The sequence below is a fragment of the Topomyia yanbarensis genome, chromosome 3 (genome assembly GCF_030247195.1).
Source record: "Topomyia yanbarensis strain Yona2022 chromosome 3, ASM3024719v1, whole genome shotgun sequence".
Lineage (NCBI taxonomy): Eukaryota > Metazoa > Arthropoda > Insecta > Diptera > Culicidae > Topomyia > Topomyia yanbarensis.
Genome location: NC_080672.1, coordinates 259,758,487 through 259,779,934, shown reverse-complemented (window position 1 = coordinate 259,779,934; position 21,448 = coordinate 259,758,487). Strand labels below are relative to the sequence as shown.

General features: G+C 36.8%; 1 protein-coding gene across 6 annotated transcripts in view; it reads right to left on the bottom strand.

Moving 5' to 3' along the window:
• The window catches only part of LOC131691509 (triple functional domain protein), a 245,888-nt gene that overhangs the window by 104,049 nt on the left and 120,391 nt on the right, over positions 1 to 21,448 (bottom strand). For all 6 annotated transcript variants that reach the window (XM_058977989.1, XM_058977991.1, XM_058977990.1 and 3 more), the window contains exon 8: positions 18,305 to 18,563. In XM_058977989.1, coding sequence (XP_058833972.1) covers positions 18,305 to 18,563 — 259 coding nt within the window. The remainder of the gene's footprint in view (positions 1 to 18,304; positions 18,564 to 21,448) is intronic.

Genomic DNA, 21,448 nt, shown 5'->3' with positions numbered 1-21,448 from the left:
CAAATATGTCACGCAGAAATTATGCCAACTTACCTCGGTTTCAGAGTAAGTTGGCGATATGTCAGGGGTAAGCTGGCGATACGATTAAATAGACATTCAATTACTTCAGAAGTCCTCGTGGAACGTATTGAATGTCTTTTCACTAAAATTGTATATTAATCAATACTTGCCATTAATTTCATTTTTAATGCCGACATACTACATACCTTAAAGATTTCGAATGATATACTGCATATTACGGAGTGCAAAAATATAAGAGGAAGTGCAAAAACTTAAGGGGCGTTTTGGGGAGCACAATTTATACATGGAACTAGATTGGAAGCCTATTGGATGATTATTTGAAACTGTGTTTGAACACACGACTCACTGCACGGAAAACGATTTGGTTATACGTCAGTGGCTGTACCGGATCGTGCTATTTTAACCAGATTTTCAATGAGACCATAAGTACATAGATTTTCACGCGACAATGTAGGACGCGAGAATTTCCACTAGCATCAACAGCAGCATCAAAACCTTGAAACACTTTTGTTTTAACCGTCTCATCACTTCGATTTTGCGCCGCACAAACGCCATTGAATTTTTCTGATGAAACAGCATTTATTTTTGGAATTTATGAGTTTTTTCCCTTTCCTTAGTTATCCTATACTACACAAACTCCTGCCACTTTGGTCGGCCTGCACCGCGCCGATGTGCTTGGTTTTTGCTTGTTTTCCACTAACTTATGGGCTCTGACAACCGCATCGGTGTAGTTTATTTAGGAAGCGTGGGAGATTTATTGGAAGGTGTGGAAACGCCCCGTTTATGATTTATTAGTTTAATTAATTATAGATGGGCTAGTTTTACAGCCAACAGAATCGTACCAACGGTAGCAACATTTCTCAGTGGGAAGTATAGTTAATAAAGTAGTACCATAGGCAGAAACAACAAGTGGGAGGACTTCTTGAAACGAACAATAATAACAACTTTGACCGACACTGTTTGCCAGCATTAGCGTGACGGCTACTTCACTCCAAGCTGCTGTTCTGCCAAACATATATTACGGCGACCCAAGAGAAGAAACTTTGTCGTGTGCTGATATGGTAACAGGTGACGAGCCATTTTTGGATGTACGCCAATCGTGACGAAACCAAGGAGTGTCTGAAATTTACGCTCAAAAGTTTGCAACTCGTACAAACGGAGAAGAAACGAGTAATTTTAAATGTTTCTTTTCTGAATATTTATTTTGCTCATATAAAAATTGTTCTTGCATTCAAATCAAACATTGCAATCTCGATGAAGTCTTAATTAGCCAAAAGATCTCCGCGGCTCCCGCTTCCCGCTATAATCATACTATTAAGACTGCTACATTTAGTTCAACATGCTCTAAACTGAAGCCCTTGTTAAATGGCGGAATAGATGGAATTTCATCCGTTGCGCTGAAAAATTATTCAACTGCTTTCCTGCATTTTCTTTGTATTGGTACTTAGTATCTGTCTTCATATTAAGGAACTATCCCGGATGTAAGAAACATATCATACATCTTCACAATTTTCAAAAAAAAGTAAAGAAGCACTATAAACTATCGCTCAATTATGTACAGAAACAAAGCTGATTGAAAGTATTGTTTTAGATTTCATCTCTCATAGCTGATCTACATAGTTATACTAAGAGTAAATCTGTGCAAAATACTATAATAGCTGATAGCGACAAGATTAACCAGAGTAAAGAGGCGTTGGTCAGGTTTCAATCCCTGCCGAGATCGACTCTCTCACTTCTTCATTCGAGAGGGAATAGCCATATTTTGACAACTTTGGTTACGATTCAGATAACCATCGTCGACAGAGTTGTTTGATAATTGCAATAAATGCTCTGATGTCACTTATACTCCAAAATTCGATGTATTGTAATTCACGGCGAATATACTAATATATGCAAAATAGTACAGTAATATATGAAAAATATTACTATAAAGAAATTTTGATGATTTTTGCATCCATGAATCAATTAGATATCTTTATTTTTATTCTTCAATTAAATTGTTTGTTTTCATATGTTTGGCACATTCTCTGAAGCCACCTATTTATATTTCACAACCTATGTATCGCACAATGGGAAAAAATGCTACTTTCGACGAGGAAAGCCTCCTGTGCTCTAAGTATGCATCATGGAGGTTTGGTGTCTATCAGAATTAAAAATAATCGAAGCTTTCTTTTGACGACTGAACATGAACCTGATGCGACTCGCGGTGAATAGAAAAAATATTCATTCAAATATCCATTTTATTCATTCAGTTGAATATCGTACAAGATATTCATTTTACTAATTATCGAGGAAAATGTTTTCAAATTCTGGTAAAGCATATGAAACATCAATCATCGTCGCTTACGTTGTGCCAGGGCCTACTTTGATGCGTTTGATTCGTTGCTGCACGGTCGCTTCGTGTAATAATCGGAGACGAACGAAAATCTGCATGGATGAATGGGCGGTTTGTTCGTTTGACGTTTTCATTCAATGAATTTGAATATTTTTAACTCTGGTGTCTATAACTAGATAAGTAATACCCCTTCATATCCATGCTGTTTATAAACAACAACATTTTTAAACAGATATAATTTTTGCTTAACACAAGATGTGCCTACAAAAATAGGTAAATCTTATAACAGTTAAAAGTATTATCCGTGTAACTTGAGTCTAATTGCGTAGAAATAGTTCAAAAACATTTCAAGAGAACGAAGATATAAAAAAATGTTCTATTTCATCGATATTTCTATATTTCTGATTGGATCTACGGAAGTAGTGCAGTCAGGAATCTCTTAAGTTCCTGAGAGAAGCACCTATCTTGATCAAAACAGGTTTTTCGTGTTTCGAGATCCCAACAGTTTTAAGGAAAAATTGGTTTAGAACTTTCAATGAGCTAGAAAAAAGTTGGATATGAAAGATTTAAATAGTTCTATCTTTTGTCAGAAGCTTCTTAGGTAAAAACTCATTTAATCCACCTAGAAGTGAGATGAAACATTTCTTCCACATATTACTATTGGATTACTCATTAGCTTGCAGAACTCATGCGAAGAAGGCAACCAGCTATCAATAAAACGAAAGAAAAAAAAACCTTAAAATGGAATAAAAGTTTTTTAAATTCATAAAATGTGAAGAATGATCAATGAAAATCTAAATTATAAAATAAATCATTTGAGCATAAGTTTCATTTAAAATTCAATAGAGATACGAAGAGTTTAAATAGCGCACGTGGAACGTCTTTTTTTCAAAATGTTCATCTTCAAAAATCCATATTACCCCGTTAAGACAAATATTTTTGTGAGATAGCAATGAATTTTCTTAATTATGGTGTATATAAAAACTTTGACTAGAACTAAATTAAATTGGAGTTGATGTAGCTTTCGATTTTTGGTCACCTGCCTACCCATAGTGCAACGTTTCGAATGGATTCCCTTCATCTTAACTCTTTGTGACGCGATTTTTTTTTCATTGTTAATATTGTTATTTTTAGCTTTATATAGGTTTTCGGGGTCGTTGATTCTGATTTTGACGTCGAAAATATAAAATTCAAAATGGCGACTGTGCTTGGCTAAATTTCATGTTTTTTTTATATTCATGTTTAATTATATTGCTCGCTGCAAGCTCTTATATAGACGAAGAGACTGGGCGCTGTTGGTGGTGAACGTCGGAACTAAAGTACCGAGAGGCGCTAAAGTTCAAATTGAATTTGTGCGAGATAAGACTCCAATTCGATAACAAAAAAGGGAAGTTTGACGACAGAAGCGATGATGTAAGAAGGGTGAACAAGCGAAGCAATAATTTTAATTATACTTTTTATGAACGTTAAAGCTTGCGATTAATGAAGGTAACAAGAGTGCGAGACGTCTTCACGTATAGAAATCGGCGAAGCTAAGCGGAGCGTCGTCGAATTTTTTAATTATAATATCAGAATCGAAATCAGCGACCCAAGAAATGGTGAATCGAGTTTTATACTGACTGTAACAAATTTTGCTAATTTCGTAAAAAAATTTGCCAATTTTTAGGGGCCATTTCGAATTTTCGAATTCTGACATCAGAATCGTAATCAGCGACCCCAAAAATTCTCGTAAATCGAATTTTATGCTTTTTGTAACAAAATTCGCAAATTTTGTTAAAAATGGCTGCCATTGCATAGCCGCCATGTTAAATTTTCAAATTCTGTTATCAGAGTCGTAATCAGCGACCTCAAAACCCGCATAATACATTTTTATGCTAGTTGAGGAAGTTATCTTTCAGACATAGCCGAATTTATTGTAAAAAACGAGATTTTCGAGTTTGAATTCTTTATAACTAAATAACTAATAAGTAATTAACAAATTCACATAATTTTGTGTGCTAGTTGTACTCCTCACATCCCTAAGAGTTGTTTAGAAGAAAAAATTCGTATTTATATATCAACGCTAACTAGAAATCCAATAAAAACTTAGGAGAAGTAGGTTGGACGTATACGTCCCACTGCATCGCAAAGAGTTAAGGGTGTAAACATTTGAAAATGGGTATAGTTTTCCCTAATTCAAACATATTTTTTCGTATAGAAGTATTCATCCTCGTTCGCAGATAGTTTTGCTGTTTAAAATACAGTTTTCGAACAAAATTTGTTTGAAAGTAATGCACGCAAAAACGTCTACGCCCTTTTGAAAAATTGCTCTTGTATCAAAATATTTTAATTGCCAGAGAAAATCATGGAGATTTATAAACCGAACACAACTGTAATGTTTCGTTCGAATCGGCGATAGACATATTTTGCGGTCGACAGGTGTCTCACGAAATCTTTCCCTTTTTAAAAAATACAATAAATGGATTATGTTTTTTGTCGAATAATGATACTCTAACAAAAGAAAAAAGATAGTAAATTTTTAGTTTATTATACTATAAAATTCTAGCGAATTCCAGAAGTGTGCAAAGTAGTCCATATATAATATTTTAAATCATCACATGAACTACTTTTTCATTTATGAACTAAATATAAGCAGTATATATTTGGCAAAAATAATACGTTGACGATATATTTATGATGATATGATAAAAATCATTCGCCAAATTTAGAAAAAAAAAAAGGTGCGCAAAGAAGCTTCCCACGCCGGTATAAATAAAAAAGACGCAAATCTATGAGCGGCATTAGATAGTAATTTAATTAATATTTTTGCTATAATAAAGCTTATTAATTAATTATCTAGTAACATCCAAGGATATAGCTGATGTCAAGCAAACAGAAGAACATTTGAGTCATACCAGTAGGATAGGTAAATTTATTCACTTCCCGCCTCATATCGGTTAATACATACGGAGGTTGCCCCCTGCTCCAGGGTTGGCATATGAATTCGGCATAACCAATAGCCGTATGAATAATGGATTCGTTTTACACCGTAGGGAAAAAGGTGATACTGTTCAACCAAACAGCTACACACGAATATTTACCTACGTGCTCGTGGTTTTGGGTGAAATTCTACAACGCTTTGTTTACTATAGTTCGTAAACCGATATTCCGCGGTCCAATGGATGTAATTCAAACGTGCATAATTACCGTATGGCGAGGAGCTGAAGGAATGGGTTCGATATTTTAGCCGTGACATGCGACCAGTAGCGGTAATAATTTTAAGAAATTTACGATTAATAGCTGGCAAAGAAAATTCAGCGGGTTAAGAAGTAATTGTTTGTTGCACAGATCGTTGCCCATTACACGAAAGTTAACTGTTGATGAAGTCGTAAAAGTGGTGGTTATTAAGATTTGCGAAATTGTTTTTGACAGCTGCATCATTTCACAGTGCAATGGTTAACAATTGATTGTGATATTTCAATTTTATGGAATAATGTGTATTACTGATGGTGCTCCTGATTGTGACCCAATTGTTCGCTTGAGTAAATTTTCTCTCAATCAGTCTTAATATCTTCATAGCTAGACTAAATATTAACCCTTTCATGTCCAACTTTTTCTCGAACATGTAGGGTTTCCAAACTATTTTTCCTTGAAAACGGTGGGGTCAAGAAACACGAAAAGCATTTTTTCATAAAGATAGGTGTTTCCCTCGCAGTGCTAGAAGCTGCTCAATTTTTACCTCCCAATGCTCAATACAATTCTCCTAGAATATTTATAATAGCCCAATTGCGTGGAAAATGTAGCCAAATACAGTCTAAATTGATGTTTTATCATCTTTCAATAATTTTGGAACATAACGAAGATATATGAAAAATTCATTTTCCGTCGTCAACGTAAACTGTTCCTGGCAGCACTGCTCCATCGGAATCCAATCAGACTAATTACAATAACTTCAGTTCTAGAGCTGGTCCTTGCAAGTATTAATACTCAAATGAATGGCAATAGTCACATTTATTAGCCTTACTTATTTTTGTGAGCAAATTTTGCCTTAATCAAAAGTTATAGCTGTTAATGTTGTTGTCCACAAACAGCATGGGCATGAATGGGTTAACTTTCACTTTTAAAAGCATGTCCAGAATTAGATTTGACCTCAATTGTCATTTTCAAGTTTTTCCAAACACCAGACATGCAAATTTTCGACAGATTTGTTTGAACTTGAAGGAGGAATAAATCTCAAGGCATGCCCTACTATGTTCAAACTGCATTCAAACAGCCCAGCCGCTCAATCATTTTCCAATCATATATAATATAATTTCAATGGCCCTGCGAATATGTCTTTAGTGGGGTACTGACTAGACTTGCCAAGCACAACTACCCTGAACATACTTCACACCATTCACGTATGCTTGAACCGCGTGCATTACGTGTGCAGTTGTTTGAAGAAAGCTTAACAACAACAATTCGTATTCGACACCGCGACCGTATCAACCAATCCATCCTGCACTGTCATCACCGAGACGTCCGTTATGCAGTAGTACTACGGAAGCCTCCAAGCGCTCCGACGTAGTCGCGCTACCAGCCAGCACGTTTGCAGTACGTTATCGAGTACAACACATGATTTCCTGTTCGTCTACTACCAGAACGTCCGTGGAATGAGAACAAAAACTCAGACCTTCTTGCTTGCGCTCACCTCCTGCGACTACGACAATATTGTTCTCACCGAAACTTGGCTACGCGATGATATATTAAACTCCGAGCTTACGACGAACTACGCAATTTAAAGTTGCGATCGCAAATCTTCTACCATAAAAAGCATGTGAATGTTTGGAACAAGTTGTCGTACGCGTTTCATTGCTAGGACGATCATTATATGATTATTGCAATTGAGGCCGAATAGAGCTCCTGACTTGTATAATGTTCACTCTACTGCGATCCAGACCATTATTGACAAAGCCAGAAGGCGAGATAATGTACCTGTTGTAGGTGAATACAATCTCCCTCATCGCCGGTCTTTCGATGACGATCGTAATTACTGCGTCCCTGAAAATACGACATCGGAACAAGAGATGGCCATCGCAGAAACTTTAGTCGCTGATGATTTATATCAAATATGCTCTTTTGGTAACGTGAATGGACGAACACTCGATCTAACCTTCGTTAATGACACGAACATGTTCGAATTGATTGAGTCTCCGACATCTATACACTAGTGTACCATCACCATAAGCATTCCGTTTTGACAAGCGTTCTGGCGACGACGATGTTCCTAACACAAATAATAACGACCTCAATTTTGATTTTACTCGATGAAATCTCAACAGCCATTGGTGCAGTCAATTGGCATGATATGCTGGATGGAAACGATTTAGATCAGCCATTTGCAGTCATATATGGAGTTCTTCAGCGCAATGCTAATAAATGCTCCTAAAAACATGTCAGCAGAAAAGCAAATTATAAGTATCCATGCTGGAGCGCCGAGCTTGGTCGCCTACGTAACGTACTCCAACGAAAGCGATATTTACGTCACAGAACCGACGACAACAAAACTATTCTTTGACAAATTGAACTGCAATACGAAGCTGCCGGTAACAGTGCATTCGGAGAGTATCTTAACCAAGTCCAATGCAGTCTGCAAAATAATCCCTCGACATTCTGGAAGTTTATAAATAGCAGAAGATGTTCTGGGGATATTCCAGAACATGTTTATCTTCAAAATAAATGCTTACAGTCCGCAGGTGAGTCAGTTTTGCAGATCACTTCCGAGACGTATTTAACAGCCTTCCTGTTAACCCTTCGCCAGACTACCTGGAAACATTACCTTTCTTTAATATAAGCCTCCCCCGATCTAACGTAAACGATGCGGATGTTTGAAAACCTTTGTCCAGCGTTGATCCGTTGAAAGGGTCAGGCCCGGATTGCTTGCCTCCTTTGCTCATAAAACATTGTGCCCGAGCGCTTTCTGTACTAGTAAGCATTATTTTCAAGCGCTCTATCACGTAAAATGTTTTTCCAAGTGTATGGAAAGAAGCTGCTTAAGCTCCTATCCACAAGGCTAGAAACACTCATAATATAGAAAACAACAGAGGGATCTCGCTTCTGAATTGTCAAGCCAAAGTTTTGGAAAAGTTTGTTTACAATGCGATGCACGCCGCATCTGAACGTCAGCACGGATTTGTATAGAAACGCTCGACCACTTCTAGCTTGATGACGTACAAAAGTTATCAAGTTCCAGCTGTTGAGAAGCGTCAGCCAGTTTATTTTATTTTCGCTAAAGCCTTTGACAAGGTGCCGCACAACATTGCTGTTATGAACCTGCAGCGACTAGGATTTCCTCCGTGGGTAATTAGGTGGTTACAACCTTAGCATGCTGACCGCCTTTGTTAAAATTGGCACCGCGCGTTCAAGTGTCTTTGAAACGCCAACCGGTGTACCTCAAGGAAGTCACCTATGGCCACTTATCTTTATCTTATTCATCGACGATCTCTTCACTCGCATCAAGTGTAGAAAATTACTCTACGCTGATTATGGGAAAATTTTTAGTGCAATTGCTTCAGCTGTACTCCAAGAAGATATAGTCAATATTGTAAAAAAGGTGCTCGCTGAATGGCATGCAGAACAACGTCAATGAATGTAAGGTGATATGGGCACCTCACAACGTCGTTAAAAGCAACCGGTTGGAGCGCGTTCTAAGAAGACTACCGTATAATAATAGATGTACGTTGCTAGATTTGCCAACGCGGGAGTCTCGTCACACTTTCCTCCGCTTCCACTCGTCCGATTCTGTGGATTCCTAGAAATCGCACAGCTTATGGCCAAGATAATCCGATAGACTGATGTTGTAGCATGTTCAACAAAACATTGATCTCCATACTTCTAAATCTAGTTATAAGCTTGCAATTAAAACATTTTAATACTTTAACAACAGAATTTAGTGTGATCTGTGCGGTATCTACCGAAGACAAATAAATAAATAAATATCGACAAAATTCTAAATATATCACCATTTAACGTAAACTGTCCACTACAGAGAAGATGTCGGTTTTGGCTGGTGAATGAAAAAGTGTCAATTTGAAATGAGAGTATTCGATTTAGTCCTGAAAATCTTGACACCTTGAAAGTGAATGGTTGAGAAACGTTTTGAATAAGAATATTTGTTGCGGTAGATTCTACAGAAAGTTGGCATTGAAAATGAAAATTCTAACTGCCAGACATAAATGATTCTTTACAACGCGGCGCTAAGATAAAAAAAAAAGAAAAAACGCGAGTTTTGTGAAAACATCGAGAACTTTTCAGAAACAATTCGCCTTAAAAACCATATGAAAGGATCACACAAATGGATTAGAGCAAGTGAAAAGGTTGGTTGTTCTCTCACTACAGAAAATGGCGAAACATGTCCTAGCATTTTTTTACTTTTTAAGGACATTCAGTTAGCTAGAGATTACTAAGTAGGGAAAGTTGTGAAAATTAGAGCAATAGTACTCAAGTGAGAGCAAGGATGTGAAATATACAGATCTGAAAACTAGAAGTGGCAGGTTCATTAGAAACAGGCTTAAAATCCTACAGACTGATGTTTTGTCTTCTGCTGGCAGGAGTCGAGCTTAGGCAGCATAACTACGAATCACTCAAGTCTACCAATATGTCTCTTGGTAAAGACAGACTTTAAGCCTGTTTCTAATGACGCTGCCACTTCTAGTTTTCCGATCTGTATATTTCACATCCTTGCTCACTTGAGTACGATGGCTCTAATTTTCACAACTTTCCCTACTTAGTAATCTCTAGCTAACTGATTGTCATTAAAAAGTAAAAAAATGCTAGGACATGTTTCGCCATTTTCTGTAGTGAGAGAACAACCAACTCATAACTTTCCCCACTGAAGTAATCTCTAGCTAATTGAATGTTGTTAAAAAGTAGAAAAGAAAGTGTTACTACATAAGTCAAAATATAAATGAAAATAGAAAAAGGAATTGATGAAAACCCATCGGCAGCGGTGAGTAGCCGCCGTAGACACCGCCATCACCTTACACATAGTAGCAGACGACTGTAAGAGCAATGGCAATAGCCTAATACAAATCAACTCCGGCATTTGAGGGGCATACAGAGATAACAGTAGCGTTTTCATTAATGTTGTTAATCGTCGACAGGTTTTCAGTAGTAACTGCTCTTTTATCGGTTCTCAGCTAAAGAAGGACAAGTTTGTCTTTACCAGGACACTTATTGGTAGACTTGAGTGATTCGTAGTTTTGCTACCTAAGCTCGATTCCTGCCAGCAGAAGACAAAAGATTGGTCTGTAGGATTTTAAGCATGTTTCTAATGACCCTGCCACTTCTAGTTTTCAGATCTGTATATTTCACATCCTTGCTCTCACTTGAGTACTATTGCTCTAATTTTCAACTGCTTAGTAATCTCTAGCTAATTGAACGTCGTTAAAAAGTAAAACAGAAAGTGTGACTACATAAGTCGAAATAAAAGATGAAAACATGTCTTAGCACCAAACGGAACTTTTGAGGAATCGCTGAAACTGACCATCCAGATTTTCCCGTTATTTCCACATGGTAATGGGTAATGGGAGTGGCGTCTACAATCGTGAATCAAACTAAAACAACGAGCGGGCTGTCGACTTGCATGTAAGTAGAACAGTCGGCCAGAGAATGATCGGGGAAGCCGTACATGAAGATTCTGACAAAGTTTGATTGCGTGGTGCACGATGCCGAAACCTACCCCAAGGCAGACTGTCAATAACTTCCTGCACAGAAGTATTATACGTCAACTGGAAAAAGCTGGCAGATATTTTCAAACATATTAGACTGTCGAAGTTCGCAAAGAAATATCTTGTGTGGCAGGCCATCAGGGCAGGAAATATTCGAACCGAACCTATGTTCGAATACTTTCAAAGCGCGAAGCTTTGCGTTACTGGTTCGTATTCACAAGCTTCGCATCACAATCGCTTACCATCGTAATTGCGGACATTTGGGCGATACTTTTGCATGCTCTTCGGCGAGGACAAAGGAAGCTTCTTGTTCATTTCATTGATGTTCGGAAAGATATGTAAAAGCTTTTGCGTAGTTTTCGACGAACACGAGCTAAGCTCTTGGTTCGTGTGATCGATATTTTTGAAACAGTTACACGGAGCTTCGAAGCGATGTTCGCGAACACAAAAGATTACCTCGAAGTATTTCAGAATCGCGAACACCGAAGGATTATATCAATTTAGCATCGCGAGGGCCATCGCTAACATGTTCGCCGGACGATATTAGTTTTCTTTATTCAAATACCTACCGACTAGTTATGCAAAAAAAAAGTATATTCTAGACAGAGGCCTTGTATTAAGGGTGGAATAGGTGAAAAATAATTGTGACAATGTGTAGCTTATGGATGCTGGGGTTAACTGAAAAGTGACGTAACAAGTTTATTTAAGATACCCTACTGATATATTACCAGTAGGGATAAAATCAAGATTTCGTGACAGGGCGGGGACAAATTTTCAAATGAAATAAATTAGGGCTAGAAAATGAAGCTAAACACAATGTACACAACGTATTGAGTGGCTCGCTTATCTTAGTCATGTTCCTATGTCAGTTTCTTGAGGATCCAGTTATGTCAGTTTCTTGAGGATAAAGATATCGATATCCATTCAAAGGAAAAAATCGATTATCAGTTAAATAAATAACGTCATGATGTGTATGATGAATCCTAGAAATAAATAGGGAATGTCAATAAACTCGACCATTCCCGATTCATATTTGGCAGTTCTGGTCGTTTTGTAAATCTTGTTTTCGACTAACAGTAAAACCATTTTGATTCAGAAGTATGTTTTAGAAGGGCGCATGTTTTTTCGTGCACTTATTTAAAAAAACGCTTTGAATCCATCTACCAGTGTGATGAGACATTTTTATAACTGTTTTCGAATATTATATCGGTTGAGAACTTTTAGAACATGATATTTCGAGAAATTTTGAAAGTGAAATTAAATCAGTTGTAAAGTTATAGAAAATAGCCTTTTAAAATGAACGGACAATCGAATTATTACTAATACTTTATGAATACATTATCTAAGTTCTTCATTCAATGCAATATGTATGCAAAAAGTTAAAAACTGGATTTCCCTTGAGAACTGGGCCAAAAAATCGAAAAAAATGTGTTGGAGATCCGAGAACTAGAACAGAAATTGTAACCCTTGGACCTCTGAAGTGCATGCGTACAAAATGCTATAGTCTAATGTTTGTTTTCATTCATTTCATTTAATAATTTTCAGTTGAGCAATTCTGTCGTAAACTGCATTGTGGAGCGAGGGTCATAACTTCCTAAATTTAAGTGTTCCTATTAATTTAGTACACTCTCTTTAACATAAACTACTCTAACGAATGAACGAATGGGAGTAGGTTCGATAAATTTTGAAAGAAGCCGTTAAATCAACCACTTAAGGGATTACACCACCGCAAAATTAAAAAAAAAATCGAAATTGATCTTGATTGATTTTATTATTCCATATCAACATTTGAATAGGGCTAATAAGATTTGTGAACAAACTTTTGTTTTGCTGATTTCTCTTAATTTGTTATCATTTCAACACAGAAAACATTTGAAATCGATTCTACCAAGGGTAAAGATGTTGATTCATGTGTATTTTTCATAAAATTCAACTCTGTAGCGGAAAAATGAGCGAAATAAGTTTGTTTACAAAAGTCTCATTAGCCCTTTTGAAGAATTACTATTGTATTGATCTTAAATATGGGTCTTCAAAATAATATATCAAAATATGGAATGCGACAAAAAGCGAATAATAATGGAAAGACAGTATTCGAAAAAGTTCGAGTTTAGAACGACTTTCATTCTACTTGGAGTTATTTATTTCGCTTCTCATTTTCCGAGATTTCCCTTACATAAAGCATTTCGGCTATAACTGATTCCAACAAAAAAAAAATGCGATTTCTTTCTTTTATTTTTTATTAGTAAAAGTCAAATAAGGGAAGATTACATCATGGAGAAGATAAACCAAATTTTGTCCTTTTCAGAATTGTTTTTGGATTTCCAACAAAAAAAAATCACTAGAACATTGTTTGTAGGTTCTTTGCGTTTCTCCATCAGTAATTAGTTAACAAATACAATACAAACAAGTTGGAATATCCTTCTCATTATTTATCACAAAACACATGTACAGGAGTCAGGAAATAAATTTCATAAAAGTGGAACATGTAATAAGTTTGACACTTCATTTATTAAGTGAACAGATTCTGTCGAAAATGTTTGAAAATAAATATTTTGTCTCTTGTGATTAGGTAATCAACCAATAAACTTATAAAACAATATTATAAAAATCATTTGGAAGCTTTCCTCTTGGTTTGGTACAGATGCCAAGAAATTATAATTCAATTAATGACAATAATAATGGATTCAAGTATGTAGGTATTTGTTAATAAATTCATTTGGTAAAATTAAAAATAACGTTTAACACCCAAATCATCGCATATTATTGAGTGAATATGACTAGCCGATTTAGGAATGTTGCGCAAGAACGTTAGAAACCGCAACAAGATGAAAACAAAGGCCAACGGACTACGCCTAACTACCCCTCAGTGGATGCAAATAACTGAAGTTCGCCGTCTAACTGAACTCGGACGTCAGCAGTGAGATCCCATCCGAAAATTGTTCTTTTTAAGAAGAATTTGTTTTAGACAGGGAGATTATTAAGAGAGGGTTAATGGTTTTAGCGTTAAAAAACACTATTTGCGATTTTTTTTAGAAATTTGGGCGAAGCGAATTGATCAAAACTTTTGTACATTATAATGTATCATTTCATCCAAAAGAGTCATTTCACCAAAAAACATTTTTTCACGCTGAAACCCTTACCCCCTTAAACATACTTTATACATCTTCACCTAAACTCCTTGGCAGGGAAATTATACTCCGATTGAAGAAGAAAAGACGAGTTTGCAATCAAAGTAGCTAGTAAACATAATTGTATTCCGAAAAAAAAGAATTTGAATTTCACTACCACTACGCTCATTCAAACTCGTGGCTCATAAATTGGTAAGGTATGCGACGCACCTAATCCCTAAATCCTAAATTATAATCTTAAAATAATCCATTTTATTTATACTCAAAATAAGATTTACAGTTTATGATTTTAAGACAGATAGTCACGTAGCGAACATGTTCGCGGTGGCTTCATGATGCTGATGCTTGAAGCGATATAAAACTTCGATGTTCGCGATTCTCAAATAAACGAGGCATTCGCTTTATATGTGTTCACCGAATATCGCTTCGAAACTCTGTGGAAATGTTCCAAAAACGCAAAAACCACGAGCCAAGAGCTTACCTCGTGTTCGACGATGTGTGCTTCTAAGGTTAATGTGAACTTTTTCGAACATTGTAAAGAGCGAACTAGATGCGAAGCTCGCTTCGTCCGAGCAGAGATAAGTTTTACCCCTAAATGTTCGCAGCGATTGTGTCAAACTCATCGATTGCATGTGGTATGCTTGAGAAGGTGCTTCGTGAAGCTTCGAACAGCAATCAATTCATTTTTCGAAATTTTCCTGCCCTGCAGGCCATCTGTTCCTGTGGCCTGAAGAGTGACATTTACATCGCAACGGGGGCCATAAACCAGGAAATTTATGTGCAGACGTCTGCTGCATTTCCTCAAGCAACACAATTGTTCTGTTCTGTTTTAGCTGGATTCGGCATCTTGCCATCACAGAAAAGACTGTGGAGTGATATGCCGCGCTAACGTCCAGGTGGTGCCCAAGGACATGAACCCTCTCAATACGCCAAAGCTCCGCCCATTAGAAAAACATTGGGCAATCGTCCAGCGGAACCTTAGTGGAACCTAAAGAAGACGCGAAAGACAGTTTTCGGCGAGATGCAGTTCAAGGCAAACTGGAGCTCTGTGCTGAGGAAAGTGACCAAGGTGACTGCGCAAAACTCGATGGAAAGAGTCATACGAAAGGCCTGACAATTCGTACTGGCCAAAAAGGAAGCTTGAGTGAATACTTTTTTTTCTTTATTATGTATGAATTGAACTTACAAAAGAATCATGATTTGAATTTTTAATAAAATTAATCTTTAATTTAAATAAAATTTGTTTGATTTTTAATAAAAATTGTTTGGATAGTTTGCGATCGTAACAACATTCAATGACAAAACTACTGGTCCACTATATTTGAACGGAGCATTTACATTGTTCGACAAAAAAGAACAGCTTGGATGTTAAATTCGGGTCATATAGTGAAACAAATGATCCTGCAATTCACATGTATCGATTACTAATCAAGGGTGGCCCACATCAAATCGCAACACGGAAAAAAATGCTGTAGAAAATAATCCATTGGATATTCTATTTTGAAAATTTTGGTAGAAGTAGTTTAGAGTGTAAACAATACAGTTCAGAGAGCTCAGGACCGGAAGGGACTGCATACGTATAAAGTACAGAAAGCTCCAAATCGTGACGAGCGGCAAAATACGGTGGGAAAGTCATGGGCCTGAGAACTGTACACCCAGATGCTGAAGAAGCTGTCTTATCATGGATGATGAGACTTACGTCAAGGCGGACTTCCGGCAGGTTCCGGGGCTACTGTTATTCACCGCCCAGCACAAGTTTGATTATCCGGAGGAGTTAAGAAAGTAGAAACTTTCAAAGATTGCCAATAAATACATGATTTGGCAAGCGATCTGGTATGTGGTAAACAGAGTGCGCCGTTCGTGACTGCTGGGATGGAACTTGGGGAGATCAACCCCAAGGAGTGTCTACAGAAGCGTCTGCTTCCTCCGTTGTTGCTTACACGAGTGCCCTCCGATCTTCTGGCCGGATCTAGCTTCTGGACACTATTCAAATGTTGTGCTGGAGTGGTACGAAACCAACTTTCGTACCCAAGGACACGAACCCCCCATACGCACCGGAACTAAGGCCCATCTAAAAAAACTGGGCAATTATAAGGCAGGCTCTACGGAAGCATCCCAAGGAGCTCAAATCTGAGACATGGAGAAAAAGTGGGGTTTCGTACAGAAGAAGCTGTAGCCGGGTGTTGTGCAGAACCTAATGAGTGGAGTTGAGCGTTAGGTGTGAGCGTACGGTTATGGTATTGAAGTTAAATGAAATAAATATGCCAAAAGCTTACTATTGGGTTATATTTTATTGTCTAAACGTTTGAAAGGGATCGGACCACTATGTAATTTTCTACAGCGTTTTTTTCAGTGATGTAATTTGATGAAGGGACACTCTTTAATATCTCTTGTACCAATTGTGTGAAACAGGTAGAAATAAGTGAGTGCGAGAATGAAGGAACTGCCTGTAAAAGATTACTACTCATTTCATTTGAATTGGTCATCTGAGAGATTTCAATCGCAAGCAAACGAAAAGCCCATAATTTCCCCATAGCCATGGTCCAAATTCATTTCACTGCATGGTGTTTTGATAGTGTTTGAAATGGGTTCTACCCATAAAAACACCATCACCATGGTCGGGAAGATCCCATATAAAATCTATATTCTGGTATATTGAACGGTTTTCGAGACCATTTTATGGTGTTTTGATTGTTGTGAAATATGGCGCGGACCATATTCATGGTCCTTTTATGGAGTTGAATGGTGCTGGAGCCAATGGAAATTTGCTCTGGATACCCGACCTACTCGTGCGCAGTGAGGGCTCTGTATCCAGAGTTGTACTGTAGCATAGGATAATGCATTAGCGTGCGAGTTTCGAAGGACGTTAGGTTCGAAATCCAAGCAGTAGAGAGGAATATTTTGCACCAATTTTAATCTCCACTATTTCACTTGCTTATTTTCGATCTGTTTCTCCGTTACCACTGCATTTGTAATTTAAGTCTTATTTTCCGATTAATCGGAGGAATTTTTTTACAAATATACCAAAACGTAAAATTACACAAAAGAAAGAAAAAATAATACACCATTATTATGACAAGATTACAAAACAAGCCACCTGTGTGTGTAAATGTATGTATAAATTTATCTGGTCGGGTGGTTCAGAGAGTAAGGTGTTCGGATTTAGCTAGGAAGGATTATTAGTGGTCGTACCACAACCTCTACTATTGTCCTGTACACCACGAATCGGCTGCGGAAATTGCTGAAATAGAAAGTCTAGTTCCGCAACGGAACGTAGTACAAAGACTTTACCTTTTTATTCAATTGCATCTGTTTAAAATCCTTCTTTCCACAGTAATATTAAAATCCTACTCAAGTTGATAATCCCCTCGAAACTAAATTAAAGTGGCGGCATTGGAAATCGGTAAATACTGCTCACCGATGCACGAATGTTGACTGTCGGCCAAACGTTGTTGTGGGATACAAAAATAAATATCCGCCCAATTAAAATCTGACTAACCGAACCAGTCGTACGTACACGACACACCCTCCCGCGGCTCAGTCAATAAAATTGAGCGATGACGAATATTTAGTGCAGCAAAACATTATGATAATTAAGCCGGTAGGTTTCACCGAGTAAATAACGCTACGGTGTGTATACAATAGAGCGAAGCATGCGTCTTTACTAGACATTTAGTATCTTTTCATTAATGATGTATTATGTTTGTTTTGTAGCCATTACGGAATACGATTGGGGGTGAACCAATATTTGAAATTTTTAATACATTTTTTAATTTTAATTATTGCTGCAATAAAATGTATCGGCATTTTTCCAAATATCGATTAAAAAGCTGTCTTCTGAGTGAAGAATTGAAGACGTCAGACCGACATTAGTTAAAAACTAAATGGCGCACTGTATGAGATATTAATATTATTTTACATCGCTGTTACCGTGGACCCCATTTCGATTGGACATCACTGTTAACACCATCATCATTGTTAGTATCACAATCATCATTAATCATTGATACGCAACTTTCGATTTCGTCTTCGATGTTTGATTCGATCGCAGTACAAAAACGACGACAGCCGCTCGAAGCAGGGACGACCCAATATGCATTAGTAGTAAACAAATTAAACCATCTATCACTTACCTCCCAGTGCGTCAGCGTCGCGCTGTTTGTTGTTCAGCTTACTGTGGGACGAAGGCAACGGTTTCAGTACCGTCACGGGCACCAGGCCTTCCTGGCTGTCGGTCGAGTTGATCGGTAAACGTACCAGACAGAACTCCGGCGCCCCGGAGCAGTTCATGTCGACGATCTCCACCTGGGCACCCTTAGTTACAGTCAGCTCCGAGGTACCTTGGGTGGCGACATGATCCGCTATCACCCACGTCACCTCCGTTAAGCCACCCTAGTGAGAAGAAGAGCGAAAGAGAGCGGACAAAAAAGTGTATTAGTCGGTGATTCGAATGAGACACCGTGCTTCTCCGTGTGTTTTTTGTTGTTTTCATTTCATGTGCGGAAGGAAGCGCTAGGTCTCTATTATCGTTATTGTCGTTTCATTAATAATTGAAAAGTTTTGTTATTGATTTTTCCTAGCTGTATGGGAAAGAAAGATAGAATAATAATATGATATGATACTTCGAAAAGTTGAAATTTATTGCTGACTAATTGTTTGCAGAACAAGAGCCTTCTCTCGAATTGTAATTCTGGATGGAGACTTTTTTGTTGTTGGGCGAACAAAATAATAACGCGTCATTACTCCAATGAACAAAAAGCTTTTAATGGTGCAGATTATAGAAGTAGAAAAAATAAAATTATATGAGAAGATTTCTCTGTTCGAAAGTTAATTTTTGTGGTGTTGTAATTTTCGTTATTCTATCGTACCGTATCATAATAATCACAAGACTGGCGTAACCTGTACGGTTGAAAACCATTTGTGAGATAGTTCGAACAGTAAACCTATGTTATGGGATATAGTAACCACAAAAGCATCATTTGTATTGTTCCTGCAATTTTAACTCAGATTTTATTCAATGATTATAACAATAGTTCTACAATACCCCCAATAGTAACGACGAACTGAATGGTTAAATTATTGAAGAGTAATATCCAGTACTGTAACCATATGAGATATTGTACATGTTGATGGTCATGTTAAAAAGTTAAACTAACAATTTCTGACATGGTTTCGCTTATTAACAAAACAGTAAATAGACCTTATGTGGAATTGTTGCAATATATTGTTATGTATTAGGAACCCTTCCCTTGTAAATATTTAGAACATAAATTTATTATTTTTATTGTAACCATTTGCATAAGTACTCTATATATTTACAATATCAGAGAATAGTTCAATCCTAGATAATACGTAGTTCAATCAATTTGCAAAAATAATATGTAAATGATAGCAATAGAAATAATAAGCTTTATGTTCATAATATTTACACGAGAGGATGTTCTAGTACATTATAATATATTTCAACAATTTCAATTATAAATGTAAAATACAAAAATTGTAAGGTTCTTTCCTTTTGCCTATCCTTTTGACAGCGTCGATAAAATAGTTTCTGCACGCTTTACTAAATTGATCATTTTAACTAAATGATGTTTTCACAATAAGTGTTATTGTTGCTTTATAGTAATCTATGGTTAACATGGTCAGTATAATAACAAAAATACACTATAACTATTTCCAATATTATTCGTCAAAATCCTACCGTAGATTTATACGTTTTTATTTGTATAGTATTTCACAGGAAAACTAAACTAAGCGACTTTTTGTGGTAATATACAATATATTATACATGTATATTCCACGAAAAAATGTTCGAAAAAATCGTTGTTTTTGTATTGTACCATAACCTAACGCCATATTCCCCAAATGGTTATCGGACTGAAAACAATACCTCAAATGACAGAAACTCTTGACGGTGTGGTGTGTTTATTGTCGAATCACAATATGACAAATTGTGAAAAAACAATAATACAAATTATCCATTTATTGTTCTCGTTTATGCGGGAAGCTGGTAAGCGAACAAATTTGAGAAAAAATAAACCCCTAAATTAACAAATTAAGGAAAAAATAAGGTGTTTCCTGACATGATGACTGAGTGATTCAAACGTCACCAAACAACATCTGTTATCATTCATTGGAGGTTCAACACGCGTTACAGGATGGACCACAGTTTGTGATTTAATTGAAGATGCTAAAGTTTGTGTATTTGTTTCCTTACAATATTGACACTTAGGAAACGGTGATTGATAATGCTGTATTGTTGTATAAAATTAAATCTGGGATATTAAGGGAGGCGTCTGGTGTAGTGTGCAAAAATCGGCTTCTATTTTTTTAATTTTTAGTATTGATCCTCTAGAATGGTCTTCCGCAATCTCTGTGGTCACACTGAACTTATTTAGTTTTAAACAGCCATGCATTCCTCGTGCATACTTGCTATAACACACGCAGATTTCAATTTATCGGCAACAATTTTCGTAAAACTAACAGCGATGAAAATATAGTGTAAACAATACACTCTAAGCTACTTTTATTCAAATTATCAAGAGAAAATACCCAATGAGACATTTTCTGAAGGGTTTTTTGAGTGATGCAACTTGACGTAGGACACCCTTTAAAAGCGTTTTTCTCGAAACCGCGTTTTTCAAATTAACGAACACGATAACTCAAAAATTAAACAACACACGGACGTTATGACACGGTGCCGTTTCCAACTAACAAAGTCATCGGTCACGAAAGTCTCACAAATTAGACGGAAAAAATACAGTGACGGACAGAGAATTAGCACATTTACATATATTTCCATTTCAGCGCGTGTGGCGCGGGTTATAGTTACTTCACAGTTTCTAACAACTTCTATGCGTGCAGTGTATCCTTCTCCTTTTTGAATTAGTGAGTGCTGCTATATTCTAGTTGAAGCTGTCATTCCGAGGAAACGCGTGTTTCGTGAGTGAAAAAGTGTGGACACAGAATTAGCCCACTTGAAGTTTTTGTGTCTATTTTCTGAATAAACGAAAAATATAAAACAAACGCTGTGTATTCATAAAAAATAAGCTTTAAAATACTATATTTCTGAATATTATTTGAATAAAATCTTTGATCGGAGTGTTAAAGCGCATCATGCGCCGATGAACCCAGAAAATTTGTTTACCAATTGAAAAATAACAAAAATAGCGTAAAATAACTCTCGGAATCTGCCGAGCGTTCCAGGAAGCGGTTATATAATGCAATAAAACATTTTGAGCATCAGATTACAATTGCCATTACCTGAAATATAATCC